Here is a 17,912-nt window from a genome sequence, read left to right as displayed (position 1 = left end):
ACTACTAGGCAGGCTGAGTCACCTCCTCTCGTCTGTGACCCGACCCGTCTTACGGTCTTATGTTCCTATGCACCACAAACCTGAAAGGCATTTCAAAATCTAACACAGGGGGTAAACAGTGTCGGCGCCCCACTCCCTGACCTCGGACACGGGGGGGACCCCCGGGCTGGGTGGTCTGAGCCACGCGCCGGACAGTGAGGCTGACCGGACACTGGCGCGCATCCCGGTGATCCCAGAGGCTGGCTCGGAGAGAGGGACAGTGCTTCACCGGCAGCCGGAGAGACCCCACCGCAGGAAGAACTAACCAGGGTAAAACTGGCTTCATTGCTAGAATCAGTCTTTCACAGGAGGTCAGGTGAGTAGCTCCCAGGTATTCCAGGGCCGAGGGAGGGGTGTAAGCAGGCCTCTCTCAGCGCGGCGCCCGCTGTCTGAAGAAGACCTCAGACACAAGTCTGACTATAACACGCAGTACTGGGACACTGGGTTCAACAGTGTCGTAGTCTGATCAGTTCATGCTCCGGGCTCAGTCTGTGTGTAATATTAACATCCCTCTCCTGGGCACTCCAATCCCTGGGCGGCCCCACCTGGATGATGCTCCAGTCTGCTCACACACACCAGCTCTCAGTGGGGAGGAGAGCAGAGTGATGAAGCCAGTTCAGAGAGGGGGGTTATTAGGAGGCCATGACTGGTAAAGGACAGGGGGGAAATGTGGCCAGGGGGCTGGGGTAACACCCCACATCTTTCACGATCTTTAACCACAAAGTCAGGGCATTAGGACCCACACAGACTGCAGGGTGAGCGCCCCCTACTGGCCCCCCTAAATACCTCTCCCAGCAGCAACCTCAGCTTTCCCAGGAGTCTCCCCTCCAGGTACTGACCAGGCTCACACCTGCTGAGCTCCACTGGGCTGCCAGCTGGGAGCTGTGGGGAGATACAGCTGCTGTGTGTGTGTAATGGGAGGAGGGGTACCGTCTTTTTCCTACGTGTCGTGTTTTCCATCCCCACAAACGCTAGAAAGCTTTTGCTCTCTCTCTCTCTCTCGGCGTTTACCGCTGTGTGAAACTCGGGGAGACTGAGAAAAACGTGGCCCACCGAGCATGAGGCCTCGGTTGGGGCGCCCGCTGTTGGAGGCACTGGCGAGACCGCGGGTTTTCTGTCCGTGGTTTGATGAAAGGGACCGGCGCACATCGGTTACTCATTCTCCTGCGGCCCTGGAGTTTGTTTGGCTAAACTGTAACCAAAGACAGCTGTTTCCAAGCGCTGCCTCACCGCCCCGGCTCGGTTTGGACCGGGTGACTCACAGTCCCAAGAAAAGCGCAGCACGGTTTTATACCATTCCTCCGGCGTGACGTGGCGCAGACGGGAGCCGGCACGGGCCAATGTCCGCGTGGGAAAGACAGGCACAGGCTCGTCCCCCCCGGGCCCGCGTGCCAGCCTGGCCCTCTGGTGGGGGGGGGGCAGCGAGCGGCTCTGCGGCACATGACCGGCGCGAGGGGTCGAGCCCAGCCCGGCCCTGCTGAAGGCGGAGCGCCTGGCCCCTCCGGAAAATATTATCGTTCGCTCTGAGGTCTGACCTGCCGCTGGATGCCACAGTAACCGCCCGTGAACGCCGAAACCTGCGCGGGTTGTATTTGCACAGATACAAAGAACATGACTCCCAGGACACCGCTACTAGTTTCTGTGTTTGTTTCAGAATCTGTCAATACTGTCTTCGATTATTTTTGAGTTTCATTCAGAATCTCCCTCGGCAGACAACACACACACACACACGCGCGCGCGCGTGTTCGTGGGTGTTTCCTGTTCACGCGCAGTCTTTTTTTTAAATCTCCCTCGGTTGCTATAACTCCACCCGGAGAATGAAAGTTAGACCGTCGACAGCTTATTTAGACGTAGAAGAAGAGCCTTTAACTAAAAAAGGCCATTCACATCGTGAGAATGTCTCACATCGTCTGTTTGCCAGGCGATGACTGAGGGTAGAGGAGGGGGGGACATTTTTCCCGAACTGCAGTCCCACCCTTCCCCCGCACGCCCACAGACACGGACACAGTTCCGAGGAACTCCTTGATCCACAGCCGCGAGATAAGGATCAAGGAGTTCCTTGATTCCTCTCAGAAATGCCCGGTGTCCTCCTCTCTCTGCAGGTTCAAGTAACCCCTTACTCCCCACCCGCGTTCGCGAGGACAACCTTCACGCCACGCCCAAACGCCGACCGCAGGGCCAGTAACGACGGATAAAAGTTTATTTTTTATTATTATTTTGACCTTAGCCAAAACGTGCTTTCTTTTTTTTTTTCCACCAGCGGAGCAAAGCCTCCACGCCACACAGCCTGACCCGGCCGGCTCGCGCTTGAAGCCCACGCAAGAAGACGCAGAAGCGCGATTCCAGAGCTAATGGATAAGTCATTTTTAGTTGCCTTAGCTTTTACCTTTGTGTGAAGCACTTTGAGGTTCGCTGGAATGAAACGCGCTGTGTAAGTTTAGAGTATTATTAGTACTATAAGGAACGTGGACAAGGGCTCGCACTAGAACTAATGCGTCACCGCCCCCTGCTGGCCGGTTCTGATCGCAGCGCCATTCTGTCTCTAGGACGCCTGCGCGTTGTTTCCCTAGCAACCACGGCACTGAGGGCCAAACAGCAGCGTGTGGTGCCGATTATCAGCACCCCGGGTGGGCGCTGGAGCCTGAAGGCCGGGTTCGTGGTTTAGTGTGATCCGAGAGGAGCCAGAGCTATCTTTCCATTCCTCCCAGCGTTCTAGTGCAAATAGTATGACACCGGCTCCACATTCGTCAGAGACCCGGGCCCACAGGATGAACAGCATGGTGCAGTCCCGTCTGGAGTACAGACACCCCCTCTGTGTGTGAAGGAGACTGAGGATCACGGTGCCCCAGCCTCTGGTCACTGGCCCAGTTGGGAGTCTCACGTCAGACACAGGGACTGTCATTGCCCGGGTCGAGAGATGGAGGTATTTCCTCTTTATTTAGGTCAAGCGAGAGGTTCGATGGGCGTGAAGGCTGGTCAGCTGGTAACACTGAGGAACACAAGCTACCAACTAGAGGAGGCCCACCCAGCCTGTCTGGTAGTTAATAGTTCACTGATCACAGGATCCCATCCAGCTGTTTCTTGAGAGAAGTCAGGGTATTGGCTCCAACCACATGGCTGACCAGCTTGTTCCACACTCCCACCACCCTCTGTGTAGAGAAGAGCCCCCCCCTGTCCTGACTGGAGGATCTCATCCAGCTGTTTCTTGAGAGAAGCCAGGGTATCGGCTTCAACCACATGTTCGGAGTTCCACACTCCCACTACCCTTCATGTAAAGGAGTGCCCGCGGTTCATAGTTTTAAACGCACTTCCACATTGGACACAAACCACTCAGACAGACTTCTGAAAACAGCTCCTCCAGCAGCTACAAGCAGCACACGGCTGGAATAACAGTCACTCTAATAACCCTCGCAATCAAATTAGGCCGTAATTTTGGAACCTTGCATATGTGTAAGGTGATAAATTTTGTTCTACTTCAGACTTCTTTCACACCAACCAAAGCAAGCCTGAACTCCTTGCCAGAGCCCTGATAACACTGGAATAAACGTCTTCCCCGTCTAGCATGAGCCAGGACTGACTCCTTATACCCCTACTGGCTGCTATCTGATAAAAAAGTACACAAACGTGCCCTGTCTGATGTGTCAGCTCAGCAGGCTCGCAAAGCTTGTGCGGGTCTCTGCTGGCCTGATCTCATGAGAGACAGCCCTGCTCTGCTCCACAGGTAGATTTCCACTCTCATCAGCCAGGGGGCACAGCTGCCAGCCCCCCACTGGCCCAGCAGGAGAGGAAGCGTTGCCCTGGAAGCTGCCCAGGTTACAGGCCACGAGGAGGAGGAGGATGAGGAGGAGACTGGCTCCATGGAGTCTTACTCTCATCCCGGCACGAGACTGCTGCCCTCCGTCCACACACCCAGCCGTTTTCTAACGGCTTCATCCAGTACAGGACTGGGAGGGAGCCGGAGCCCATCCCAGCAAGCACCAGGAGCAAGGCAGGGTACGCCCTGGACAGGACGCCAGTCCGTCACGGACACACACTGATTTTCCTGGAGGTTAGTTAACATTCCAGCATGTCTTTGGACTGTGGGAAGACACGGGAGCACCACACATGTGTTGGAGAATGAAGAGTCTCAAGCTGCCTGTTCATTACCGCCGATGGACTCAAGTAATTGAATCCAGAGAGAATCTACTCTCTGTACACACCACGACAGGAAAGACGGAAATCCCCAGAGGCTGAAACAGCTCGGTTCAAGGCCTACGGCTGCCTGAAACCTGTTTTCTTGTGAAATCCGGCCTGTCACTGTAAATCAGCAGTTTCACAAATGCAAGGCAGCCTTCTGCAATAAATCCAGGAAAGATCACGGATGTTGGGAGAGATCGCAAGGTGGGTATACACAAATTACAAACAGAAAGCAGAATTCAGGGTTGGAAAATAAGAAGGGATTTTTAACGCAGTGGTGAGGTGTGTTCAGTGTCAAGGTATCGCAGAAGGAATTATGTGCTCAGCCATACCGAGGTCCTGACTCTCTGTGGTCATTAAAAATCCCAGGGCTCTTCTCGAAAAGAGTAGGGGTGTACCCCGGTGTCCTGGCCAAATTTCCAATTGGCCCTTACTAATCATGGCCTCCTAATAATCCCCCTCTATGAATTGGCTACATTACTCTGCTCTCCTCCCCACTGATAGCTGATGTGTGGTGAGCGTTCTGGTGCACTATGGCTGCCGTCGCATCATCCAGGTGGATGCTGCACATTGGTGGTGGTGGAGGGGAGTCCCCATTACCTGTAAAGCGCTTTGAGTGGAGTGTCCAGAAAAGCGCTATATAAGTGTAAGCAATTATTATTATTATTATTATTATTATATCTCCCTGCAGCTCATAGCCTTCAGCCAACTGAGGCTCAGCAGGTGTGAGCCTGGTCAGCACCTGGAGGGGAGACTCCTGGGAAAGCTGAGGCTGCTGCTGGAAGAGGTGTTAGTGGGGCCAGTAGGGGGTGCTCACCCTGCAGTCTGTGTGGGTCCTAATGCCCCAGTATAGTGACAGGGGCACTATACTGTAAACAGGTGCCGTCCTTCAGATGAGACATAAAACCGAAGTCTCTGTGGTCCTTAAAAATCCTGCGGCGTCTCTCAATAAGAGTAGAGGCATAATGCTGGTGTCCTGGACGAATTTCCCCCTGGCCTTTATCAATCCAGGCCTCCTAATAACCCCTGTCTCAAACTGGAGCTTCATCCAGGTGGGGCTGCACACTAGTGGTGGTGGAGGGGAGTCCCCATTACCTGTAAAGCGCTTTGAGTGCAGTGTCCAGAAAAGCGCTATATAAGGGTAAGAAATCATTATCATTATTATGTGCCTGGGTGCTGTCAAGACAGAGGAGGGTTTGTCCGTAAGAGCCGTGTGATTCGCTGGCGAGCTGTGTCTGTCTCCGCCCTCCGCAGGAAAGCGCCTACAAGCGCGGACGCCAGCAAATGCTGGTGTTGTCCACAAGGGGGAGCTATCTGACCACACTTCTGACAAGCAACCTTTTCTGTTAACTTCACAGTCGCGTCGCCGGATCAGCTGAACGGCTTCTCCCAGTTCTTTAACATTCTCCCAGTTCTCTTTAAAATAACATATTTTAACATTTAAATCAGATACTTTAAAGAGACCTGGAGCCCTTGCTGAGACCCTGGCGCTTCAGAACTAGCACTGGGTAGTGAAGTTGCCTTGAAAGAGGCCAGAGTATGAGATTCAAGAACTCCTTGTAGGCAGCAGCTGTATCTCCCTGCAGCTCACAGCCTTCAGCCCACTGAAGCTCAGCAGCTGTGAGCCTGGTCAGCACCTGCAGGGGAGACTCCTGGGAAAGCTGAGGTTGCTGCTGGGAGAGGTGTTAGTGGGGCCAGTAGGGGGTGCTCACCCTGCGGTCTGTGTGGGTCCTAATGCCCCAGTATAGTAATGGGGATGCTATACTGTAAAATGGTGCTGTCCTCTGAATGAGATGTAAAACTGAGGTCCTGACTCTCTGGTCATTAAAGATCCCAGGGCATCCCTTGAGAAGAGTAGGGGTGTTACCGCAGAGTCCTGGCCAAACTCCCCCTTGTCCTTTACCAACGAAGGCTTCCTAATAACCCCCCTCTCTGAAGTGGCTTCATCACTCTGCTCTCCTCCCCACTGAGAGCTGGTGTGTGTGAGCAGACTGGAGCATCATCCACATAAATTGAGAGGTCCAGAAAAGTGCAGTAAGTCTAAGAACATTATTATTGCTCACACCCTTAACTCAGTGCATGAAAATATCACCCGGGCGGGGCTACACATTGGTAATGTTAAAGAGAAGTTCCCATTACCTGTAAAACGCTTTGGGTGGAGTGTTCAGAGAAGCACTATATAAGAGCAAGGAATTGTTATTAAGAAATTATAAGAACAAGTCTGGGCTTCCTGTTACACACTCCCCCTCCTCTTTGTGTAAAGACCCATTACAGTTTCTAACATGGCCATACTATCATTTTTCCTGCAATGGTGTTAATTCAGGTGCGACCAAGATTGTTCTTTTAACTCCTGATTCCAGATGTGTCACTCTAGAGAGTGGTAGCCATTTATCAAATGTCAGAAACCGGCCCTTTACTTACTTGCAGAAGGAACTATTCTCCCAGCGATAACACCCCGTGTCACCTGGGCTGGTCTCAGCTCGAACCCGTTGGGATGAATGGGTTCAGTGAACTGACGGGGCGGGGGCCCGACCCAGCCGCGGTACAGTCTCTCCTGGACGCGCCCGCTGGCTGTGCGGGACCCACCCGAAAGTGAAAGGAAGTTTTAAGTCATGTGTCACGAGTCCAGAAAACCCCTGAAGATTTTCCCGAACATTCTGGACGCTAATAAGGAGTCTCTTTATTTGATTTTAATGCTTCGTGTGCTTTGAAGCTACCGCGGGAAAGGAGGGGAGGGGAATCGGGCCGTAAAACGATATCAAACGTATCAAATTGCGCGAAACAAGCAGCCACGATATCTCCAGGTGACGTCCTCAAGACGAACATGTAGAAACTGCCGTTTAAATACAAGGGCGCAGAGTGAAATGGAAAATTCTGTGCGGTTTAACGCTAGTCATATCCCCCTGCAGCTCACAGCCTTCAGCCCACTGAGGCTCAGCAGGTGTGAGCCTGGTCAGTACCTAGAGGGGAGACTCCTGGGAAAGCTGAGGCTGCTGCTGGAAGAGGTGTTAGTGGGGCCAGTAGGGGGCGCTCACCCCAGAGTCTGTGTGGGTCCTCATGCCCCCGTATAGTGGGGACACTGTACTGTAAAAAGGTGCCGTCCTTTGGATGAGACATAAAGCCGAGGTCCTGACTCTCTGTAGTCATAAAGAGTAGGGGTGTTACCCTGGCGTCCTGGCCAGATTTCCCCCTGGTCTTTACCAGTTATGGCCTCCTAATAACCCCCCTCTCTGAACTGGCTTCATCACTCAGCTCTCCTCCCCGCTGAGAGCTGGTGTGTGTGAGCAGACTGGAGCATCATCCAGGTGTGGAGACGCCATTACCTCTAAAGAGCTTTGAGTGGAGTGTGTCCAGAAAAGCGCTGTATACAGGTAAATGTAAGGAATTATTATCAGTCTGGAAGTACAAACAAGTTTGGATTCAAGGCAATCAAGGCTGAACTTCTGTTGTGGTATCCCTGAAAGCTGCCTTTTATTTGAAACACTGCCGATTTAAAGTAACTCGTTGGATTTCTAAAAATACAGGTTCAGGCAGCTGTAGGTCTTGAGTTGTTTCAGCCTCTGGGGATTTCCGTCTTTCCTGTCGTGGTGTGTACAGAGAGTAGATCACTGTAATGAACAGCCAGCTTGAGAAGCGTCGGACCTTTCACTCTCCGACACGGACTGGACACGATTCCTGCCAGCTTTTCCGACTCACTCGCTCTACCCGTCGGGCCGTCGAGGCTCCGGGCGAAAGCGAAAGTCTTTCTCGGCTCAGCGGTGCCCAGCGCCAGGGGAAACGCGGGAAGGGCGCCCTTTTATAGGGCGGAGTGTTGGCATTTTCCAGTTCGTCTGGATGCGTCATAGCCTGGTTAATGAAACTGATGCCCTTCTTGCACTGTACCGATTCTCTATTCAATACTCCATCGGGCCGTAGTCCTTTTTAACGTGGGACTTTTCACAGTTATGTGTCTTGGGTAAACGCGACCAACTTGCACGTTTTATCGTTGTGACGGATCATTAGTGTGGTTTATTCCACAGCTGGACACACACAGACACACACACTCTCATAATCTAGTTTTAGATTATGTGTCTTGGGTAAACGCGACCAATTTGTACGTTTTATCGTTGTGACGGATCATGAGCGCGGTTTATTCCACAGCTGTCCAGGTTTGTAGTGGTGTAGAGTGGCCTGAGTTTGCGTCAGTTCAATTCGCCTCACGGACGGGACACACGCTCGACCCGTGAGGGCGACTAGCCTGGTGTCCCTTCCTTTTGTGTTCCTCAGTAAAACCCAGTGTGAGGAAAATGGTTCTGCTTCCATTCACTTGAAACCTTGATGCTGTATGTCAGAAAAGCGCAGTGGGGCAGTGGTTTGCATTGCTGCTTCTTTTCACTGGGGCCCTTCCAATTCCACACCTGGGGTGCTGTCTGTGTGGAGTTTGCATGTTCTCCTCAGGCATGTGTGGGTTTCCTGTGGGTGTTCCAGTGTCCTCCCACAGTCCAAAGACATGCTGGGAGGTGAATTGGCTTCTGGGAGAACTGGCCCTGGGGGTGTGTGTGTCATGTGATGGACTGGTGTCTAGGGTGTGTGAGAGTGTGTGTCCTGTGATGGACCGGTGTCCAGGGTGTGTGAGAGTGTGTGTCCTGTGATGGACTGCTCTCCTGTCCAGGGTGTGTGAGAGTGTGTGTCTGTGTGTGTCCTGTGATGGACTGGTGTCCTGTCCAGGGTGTGCGAGAGTGTGTGTCTGTGTGTGTCCTGTGATGGACTGGTGTCCTGTCCAGGGTGTGCGAGAGTGTGTGTCTGTGTGTGTCCTGTGATGGACTGGTGTCCTGTCCAGGGTGTGTGACAGTGTGTGTCTGTGTGTGTCCCTGTGATGGACTGGTGTCCTGTCCAGCGTGTGTGAGAGTGTGTGTCTGTGTGTGCCCTGTGATAGACTGGTGTCCAGAGTGTGTGAGAGTGTGTGTCTGTGTGTGTCCTGTGATGGACTGGTGTCCTGTCCAGCGTGTGTGAGAGTGTGTGTCTGTGTGTGCCCTGTGATGGACTGGTGTCCTGTCCAGCGTGTGTGAGAGTGTGTGTCTGTGTGTGTCCTGTGATGGACTGGTGTCTAGGGTGTGTGAGAGTGTGTGTCCTGTGATGGACCGGTGTCCAGGGTGTGTGAGAGTGTGTGTCCTGTGATGGACTGCTCTCCTGTCCAGGGTGTGTGAGAGTGTGTGTCTGTGTGTGTCCTGTGATGGACTGGTTTCCTGTCCAGGGTGTGCGAGAGTGTGTGTGTGTGTGTCATGTGATGGACTGGTGTCCTGTCCAGGGTGTGTGAGTGTGTGTCCTGTGATGGACTGGTGTCCTGTCCAGGGTGTGTGACAGTGTGTGTCTGTGTGTGTCCTGTGATGGACTGGTGTCCTGTCCAGGGTGTGTGAGTGTGTGTCTGTGTGTGTCCTGTGATGGACTGGTGTCCTGTCCAGGGTGTGTGAGTGTGTGTCTGTGTGTGTCCTGTGATGGACTGGTGTCCTGTCCAGGGTGTGTGACAGTGTGTGTCTGTGTGTGTCCCTGTGATGGACTGGTGTCCTGTCCAGCGTGTGTGAGTGTGTGTCTGTGTGTGCCCTGTGATAGACTGGTGTCCAGAGTGTGTGAGAGTGTGTGTCTGTGTGTGTCCTGTGATGGACTGGTGTCCTGTCCAGCGTGTGTGAGAGTGTGTGTCTGTGTGTGCCCTGTGATGGTCAGACTTCATGGTGGGTTTGTGATCCGCTTCCTTAAGTCGTGGAGCCTAGAGACAGGTGTTCAGCCGCTGTGTGTGTGCAGACCAGCAGCGGGGCTCAGTACTGTGAGGGACCATCTCGGTTCTGACAGCGTTCGCCTGCACAGAGCAGGTACAGGTTGGGTGGGGCTGTGTTACCCTGATCTCTGTGGTGTGAGAGTGGGAGTGGGAGGGAGGGAGCCGGCCTTCTGTCTATCCACCCAGGCCTCTCCGGGCCGTCAGACCCAACACGCCTAAATCGAAATCCCCCAGGAGGCCCTGCTGCCCGACCTCACTCAGTGCGCGTGCGTGTGTGTGTTTGTAGCAGAGCTAGTTTGGATACAGCGATGTCAGCGCCCTCCCTGCACGTAGCAGGGTCCCCAGCTGCCTAGGGTGAGGGAGGTCTCGTTTAGCTCCTGCGGCTGGTTCCCTGTTGCGTTATGCCGGAGACCCGGGTTTGCGCCCCAGGTGTTGCGAGACGGGACGGGTGGCGGAGTGCACGAGCCCGCGCGGAACCGCGGCGGTCACATGTTCAGGCAAGATGGCTCCCTCTCCTCTTGGGCTGGGCAGGGGCCCCTGTGGCATGTCAGAAACCCAGCCAGGCCAGCTCGTCCTCTCTGAACACCTGGCCAGAGTCTCGCTCCTGTCACCGAGCGCTGGACGAGGAATGCGCGTCACATTAACCCAACTAGCTCTTTGGGCAGTAGCTACAGTGCGTAGAGAAAGTCTACACACCCCTCCCAGCACCGCCCAAGTACACCCCCACCCGAACAGCATCCTGCCTGTGACTGAAGCTTTCAACAGGGACGAGCTCAGGGGCGTGAGCCCCTGTCCAGCCCAGTTCACCAGGTCCTCATCCGGAATGACTTTCCAGAACGTCAGCGCACGTGCTTCTCACCCGGAGGGGTTGTGTGCAACAGAGTAAAACAAATTCTGTTTTAATGGGTCAGAAGGCAGGTGAATACATTCTGGTAAATACAGGTCAAATGGGTCTTGACGTCAGGCATTCGGGTCACAAAACGTCTCTCTCCCCATGTCTGACAATCTCACGGTGTCGTGCAACATTCAGACAGGACCCCACCGCAGGAACTTCCGATAGGCACTGACACGGACCCATCCAGGGTGTTCGGTAACTAGTAGCCAAGTGATCCCCAGACATCATTCAGACGTTTCTCGAAGGTTCCCAAACAAGACACATTTCCGAACCATGATCCGAGACCTTGTTCTACTCCTGCCACTTCATTTGTCAGGTGCCGGAACGAACAAATTCACACAATCACAAGACCCTGTTATCTAGTTTTATTTAAAAAACACAGGAATGTAATTCAAACGTTTTTTAAAACTTCTACATCTTTAATATTATTATTAATAACGACAATAAAGTTGAACTGAATTATGGTGCTCAGAGCAATTGAAAACCCCAAGGAGATTATACAGAGTCGCATTTAGAATGTATTCTTTACAGCATCATCACACACCTGTATTTCAATAGTTGGAGGCTGTCAAGGATAAGAATTTTCCATTTATTTGATCTTCAATATAGTCCCTACATCCAGTATCTCTCTATGGGCTCTTTATAGCTGAAGCTCTTTCCTCTTCAGGTCAGATTAATCTACCCGCTGGTTCATGATCAGTGGTTAAAGGAAGATTTACGGGCAGTGGTTCAGTGAAAGAGACCCCACCAGGCGACAGAACTGGCACTCTCCAGTCTACGATTCACCTTGTTCTAGTCTGCGAGGCGCCGTAAATCAACCTTTAACATTTCCTGGTTTGGGTGGTCCAGGACGTTCCCCTAAATTCCTAAATCTGGGCTGGGGCCAGAATGACTGACAATCTTTTCACTTAAATTGGTTTAGCCCCCAGTCCAGGTAAACCTGATCTGTACAAAGTCACCAACTCTCTACCTGAAAAGTTATAAAAAAAATAGGCACAAGAAATCCATACAGTTAAAGCAAACTCCCAAAACCCACCCACTCACGAAATTTACAGACACTCCTCATATCAGGGGAGACCACGTTTGAGAATGCACAAGTTTGCATGAGGATACACAGAGAAATTTAAGCTGTTGCTGTATGCATGATCAGTAGATTTAGTGGTTTTGAAAAACTAAAGGTTTACAAAGATAGATTGCATGAGACATGAGGCGTGATCTTCACCTGCAACAGAAGAAAAATAATCAGGCATGTGACACGCAATAATGCCGTTCATTTACTTAATCCACTGCACTGATCACAAGGTGTCTGGTTTTTAGTGCAACAGCATGGCCAAACACTGAGTTCCAGGTGAGGTTTGAACATAAGATCAAGAACATTTTTAGCATTTCAATTAACTGAATCCAGAATGTCTCCAGTAACAGATGAAGGGAAGCCAGCACAGAGGTGATATAAATGGTGGTTGTGCTGAGTTAAGGACAAGTTACAGTCCCAGGATTTTCAAAGATATAATGAGATGGTTCTAACTGTAAAAACAACTTGAATATATAATAAACAAAGGGCTTGGAAATTCTTATGTCCAATTGTTAGAACATGTTAGAATATTTCTAGTAATAATTATTGATATTCACATGTTTTTATATAACAATTGATAGCAGAACTGACAACTTATGAACCTAGGCCCAGTATAATTCTCCACCCACTGTTAAATCACATTGTATTGTGTTCTACACTACTGCAGCTCTGAGAAAAAGAAATATTCACAAAAAATCTCTCACCTTAGGTGCACAGGCCGATCCTCTGACAGAATTTACATGTCAGGTTCTGTAAGCAGAGAAGAGGAAAAAAGGAGATCGGTCACATTTCCGCATCACACTTCACAGGCTCAAGAAACTCCTATCCAAGAACTGGAGAGATCCTATCTAAGCAATGCGGTCTAAAATAACCGGTTTCGGTAGCATCAGCTCTGTTAATGTGATGACCGACCACCATCACACGCAAGTCTTCTACATTCTGGAACAAAATTGTTTTTCTCAAATACTGAGACAACTCACGAGGCTGAGGTTTATAAAAGGGTGTGGAAGGACTGCAGGAAGTGACCCCATGTTTCCTGGGACACTTTCAGAGGGGAGGAAGCTTGATAACGAGAGAGGACCACTGAATCCAGGTTCTCATCCCGCCAGGCTACTGGCTTAAACAACACGGCTGGGCAGCTTGTTCCACACTCCCACAGCCCTTTGTGTAAAGCAGTGTCTCCCACCCCGATTGGAGGGACTCATCCAGCTGTGCCTGCTTTCATCAACAACCTGGATCACGGATTTTAAGTTAAGGAGACACCCGGACGAAATCAATCAGAGAGGCACAATCAAATGAACTGCTGTTCGGGCGCCTCCCTGTAGAGGGCAGAGTGGAGTCTCAATTAAATCGCCATCATGTCCCGTCTCCCAGAGTGCTGGAGCCATGGGGTCTCCCCGATCAACCTCCCCTTTAGCTAGATGTGCTGCTGTGGAGCAGGAGCGGCACACCTACCCCAGGTGAACTCCTTTGGCACAGACAGGGTGCTGTGTGACACCCTGCAGGAGTAGGTGTCCCCCTTCTTGGGGGTGAAGGGCACGGTCTGGGTCAGGTGGAAGTGCCAGCCCTGCTCAAAGGCCAGGTCGCTCTGCTTGACGCCCTCCATCTGCTGCTTGTTCTTCAGCAGCTCGATCTTGATGTCAGGGGGGTGGAAGTCGCTGACGTGGCAGATCAGGGTGTTCGACTTGTCGTACTCCCCGGGGTTCCGGCTGTAGATCTGCACCTTGGGCTCGGCTGGGGGCAAAGGAAAAATACAAGACAAGCCGGTAAGCACACAGCTCCTCCGCTCGCTCTGAGCAAGGGGTCTCCCTGCACGACGTCCCGCGGCAGGAAGGGAAGGGCGGAGACGAGTCCTGCTCGGGGAAGCTGGAACGTTATTAGATGTCATCTCTAGACATACGGTGGCTCTGTGGCTCGGGATCTGCGCCTGTGGCTGGAAGGTTGCCGGTTCGTATCCCTCAGCCGGCAGAGGAATCCTACTCTGTTGGGCCCCTGAGCGAGGCCCTTCGCCCCAGCTGCTCCAGGGGCGCTGTATAAATGGCTGACCCTGCGCTCTGACCCCCAGCTTCTCTCCCTGTCTGTGTGTCTCATGGAGAGCAAGCTGGGGTCTGTGAAAAGACAAATTCCTAATGCAAGAAATTGTGTGGCCAATGAAGTGATCTGATCTTACAGTCCAGGAGAACACTGAAGAATTCTTGTCATGGGTTGCTGAGCGCCGCATTGTGCTGCTTTAAATACTAATGCTAACCCACTCCTTCTCCTAACTGGGTACAGCTCTATCCCCTTCCAGAGCCTGGTTTATATCGATTAAAACACAGAAACGTCTTCTGTGCCAGAACAGGCTGGTTTGGGTCAATATGTTTCACAGCTCAGTGCCAGCAGCCCTTTGGGTTGCATTTCAAACTGACGACAGGAGGCACCACTTTACACAAAGGAGGGTGGGAGTGTGGAACAAAGCTGCCCAGCCCAGCTGTTGAAGGAGATAACCCCGACTTCTCTCAAGGAGCTACTGGATGACGTCTTGGATCTATTCACTACTGACAAGCCTGATGGCCCGAATGGAGAACATGGGTTCGAGAGGTGGGCGGCCCAACAGTGATCCAAATGGTGAAACAGGGACAGACGCCCCCCCCGACAGAAACAGCGGACAGAGCTTGTCTGTGACATGATCAGTGGCCTGCAACGGGGATTTCCCTCATCATCGGGGGCTCAGACAGACCCCGCTGCCTCGCAAGGCTTCGACACCCCAGCGCTCCTGCGGAAAACACCGGGCCGCCCACGAGGTTCCCAACGCGGCCAGCTCAGTCTGGGGTTTCACACCGCCGGGGGGGAGGGCCGCCTTGCCCCGGGAGGTGTGCGCGTTCCAGCTCCCTGCCCCCGGGAGGGCAGCGGGGCACGAGAGCGACAAGCGATCGCGCGGCGGATCAGCCGACGGTGGGCTTCCGCGTCCCGAGGAGCAGGTTCAAAAGTCACACTAGGAAGACATTCGGTGACCAGTCCAGGAGCCGCAGCAAGGGGTACACGGCAGAGCCCACACACACACACACACACACAGTCCAAGAGCCGCAGCAACGGGTACACGGCAGAGCCCACACACTCACACACACACACACACAGACACACACACACAGACACACAGTCCAGGAGCCGCAGCAACGGGTACACGGCAGAGCCCACACACACACACACAGTCCAAGAGCCGCAGCAACGGGTACACGGCAGAGCCCACACACACACACACACACAGACACACAGTCCAGGAGCCGCAGCAACGGGTACACGGCAGAGCCCACACACGCACACACAGACACACACACACACAGTCCAGGGCTGACATTCCCGGACGCCAGCTTATCTCCCAGCATGTCCCTGGACTGTGGGAGGAAACCCATGTAAACCTGGGGAGAACATGCAGACTCCACACAGACAGCGCCCCAGGAACTGAACCCAGGGCCCCAGCCCAGCGCCGCCCCACGATAAAAACCTCCGGCTGGACCCGTGGAGAAGGAGTTTGGGAATACCTGCATGTTCTACACGGGCAGTTCGGGTAGGCAGCGTAGGCTGCAGAGGAACAAGTAAGGCTGTGGCGGTGGAGCCTTCTTCGGGCGTCTTTCCATCTCTTTCCGGCAGGGAATAACCCTTTACTTGTTCCCCTGCAGCCTGCGCAAGCCCTTCCGAAGCGGGGAGTATATTCAGCGCGCTGGATGGGCGCCAGGCGCCTGAGAGGAGCGACATCGCTGCGCCACAAGATGGAGGAGACGAGCCAGCTCCGGGGCCGTGCACGGCACGTGGGGCCTGACGCGGACGATCACACAGGCCGCCGGACGCAAGCGCAGCGTCTCCCACCAGGACACTCCCACCGACACACACACACACACACACTCGCAGCGATGGTTCAGGCACAGAGCCCAGCAACAAGAACAAATATCACAATCCGCACGCTGTACAGCTCCTACCATGATTAAACCTGACCTTTCCCCCACCCCAGTGTTTTTAACTGTAAAAGAGTGAATGAAAAGGGTTTTTCTTCCCTTGAATTGTAAAAGATCTCCCTGCACTTCGAAAGTACTTTTAAAAAAGATGTATTGGTGTCTGCTGGTGGGGTGGCGAGAGGTTTCTCTGTGTGTTTTGTCCTTATTTCTGATTTCTAGCCTGGTCTCCCTGACTGCAGTCCCATCAGTCTCCACAGTCTGCAGCAGAGCGGTCTTGAAAGCAGATGATTTCTCGGAACGCGGTATTGCAACGCCAGGGGGCGCTGTCACCCCGCCTTCTCTCACCCCCAAACATTTCGCACCTCATCCGCGAACAGGTTCCCCCTGAGAACGACGGAGACGCACGGCAGGCGGTGAAAACTGAACGGGCTGGACCACCCAGAGAGCCCCCTGTCGCCATCCTCCTGCTTTCCAGTGCGGCCTCGACGCCTGGACCTCTGTAGAAACTCGTACACAAACGGCGGCCGGGAAACCGAAAGTAAAACTTGCGATGCGGGAAAGTCCCTGGCGCTCGTCCAGGGGCCGTCGCCCCGAAAACAGAACAATAAAAGCGACTTTGCTGGCCCCTCAGACGCCCTAAAGGTGTTATTTCCAATAACTGACCGCGGTGAAGTTAGAGACCAGACGGACCAGCGGGTAAAAAAGCTGGCCGTGTAAATAACCGGCTCATACGAACAGGAGAGTCCGGTAATATCCAGACAGGGCGGCGCGGTACACGGATGTGTCATTTCTTCAGAGAAAAAGTTAAGGACAGCGACCCGGGACTCTAAACAACTTCTTCCCCCACTCCAACACATCCTGTTACACGACGGCGAAGGCTCCCCCCTTCCTCCTCAAACTGGCGTTGAGAATCTGGGCAACGTAAACCGCCGTCCGCCCCGGAGACCAGGGCGAGACGGACCCCCGCACTGCTGGCCTTCGCCACCGAGTTGTGCCGCCGAAGCCCCCCCAGACGGGGCTCAGAAGTTGAAACCGTCCACGGCGAAGGACGCGGCTGAAATAACCATCCCGACGGCAAGCCCAGACACCGAGAAGCTTTTACCTGCTGCGGCGGCCGCCGAGTCCAGGTAAGCGAGGAAGGCCACCAGGGCTGTTAGATAGAGGACCTTCATCTTCGGCTTCTGGGTCGGTAAAGTCGGGGTTTCTGCGCAGCACGGCTCCGTGCGCTGTACCGGGTGACTCTGCAGGCTTCTGAGACACAACAGGAGGGACGAGACGTTAAATGCGGCGGAGGGTGGAGCGCTGTCCCGCCTTGCCCCGCTGTCCAATCAGCTATTTCTCCGCTGCTGAGACAGACGTCGCCAGGCAGGTTTCGGCGGCGCAGGTTGGGTGGACGCTGGTAGATGCGCACGGCCGAAACCGAAAGTGCGGCATGAGGGGCGGGGGGTGACAGGAGCCACTCTGAATCATCAGCTGTGTCTTGTTCCACACTCCCCCTATCCTTTGTGTAGAGTCTCCCGTCCTGACTTTTTTCATTTGAAGCAAAGATTGTGCGTTTAGTCAGCTGCTCTGTCTGTCCTCTGCGTGTGTTCCGCCGGCTGAAGCCCAGAACGAGATTAAATCAGCGGAGACCACCGAGAAAAGGCGGGTTCGGGGTTCGGGGTTCTGGGTCCGCTCCCTGCTTGCTCTCACAGGACGGTCTCGCCCGGCCCAGCTGCGCAGTCAGGGCCAGAGATACTGGACACTGCTGGTGAGAGATGTTCTCTTACTGAGCCCGCTCAGGGCGGCCTCACACCTATCGAGAGAGGACATTTCCAAGGGCAGAGCCGCAGCGTGAGAGACACAGGGGGACACGGTGCCGTGCGGGTCAGAGGTGGTGGCCTGTTTACAAGCTCATAAGAAAGGTTTCAAACGAGAAGAGGCCATGTTGCCCATTCAGCCTGTCTGGGAGTAGCCAGTTCATCCAGGGATCTCATTCAGCTGTTTTTCGAAAGAAGCCACAGTATCAACAACAACAACAACAACAACAACAACAACAACAATGGG

At 53.4% G+C, this 17,912-nt stretch overlaps 1 protein-coding gene across 1 annotated transcript; it reads right to left on the bottom strand.

Moving 5' to 3' along the window:
- Window positions 1-11,212: 11,212 nt before the first annotated feature.
- On the bottom strand, window positions 11,213-17,140 carry LOC148660576 (beta-2-microglobulin-like). The gene is made up of 4 exons (XM_088638107.1): window positions 16,969-17,140; window positions 13,390-13,668; window positions 12,639-12,684; window positions 11,213-12,084 (listed from the first exon to the last, which is right to left on the bottom strand). The coding sequence occupies exons 1-3, from the start codon at window positions 17,036-17,038 to the stop codon at window positions 12,671-12,673; spliced, it is 363 nt and encodes a 120-aa protein (XP_088494233.1). The 5' UTR covers window positions 17,039-17,140; the 3' UTR covers window positions 11,213-12,084; window positions 12,639-12,670.
- Window positions 17,141-17,912: the final 772 nt, after the last annotated feature.

This window comes from Lepisosteus platostomus, chromosome 6 (assembly GCF_059453375.1).
Source record: "Lepisosteus platostomus isolate fLepPlt1 chromosome 6, fLepPlt1.hap1, whole genome shotgun sequence".
NCBI classification, from domain to species: domain Eukaryota; kingdom Metazoa; phylum Chordata; class Actinopteri; order Semionotiformes; family Lepisosteidae; genus Lepisosteus; species Lepisosteus platostomus.
This window is presented reverse-complemented; position numbering and strand designations above follow the sequence as displayed.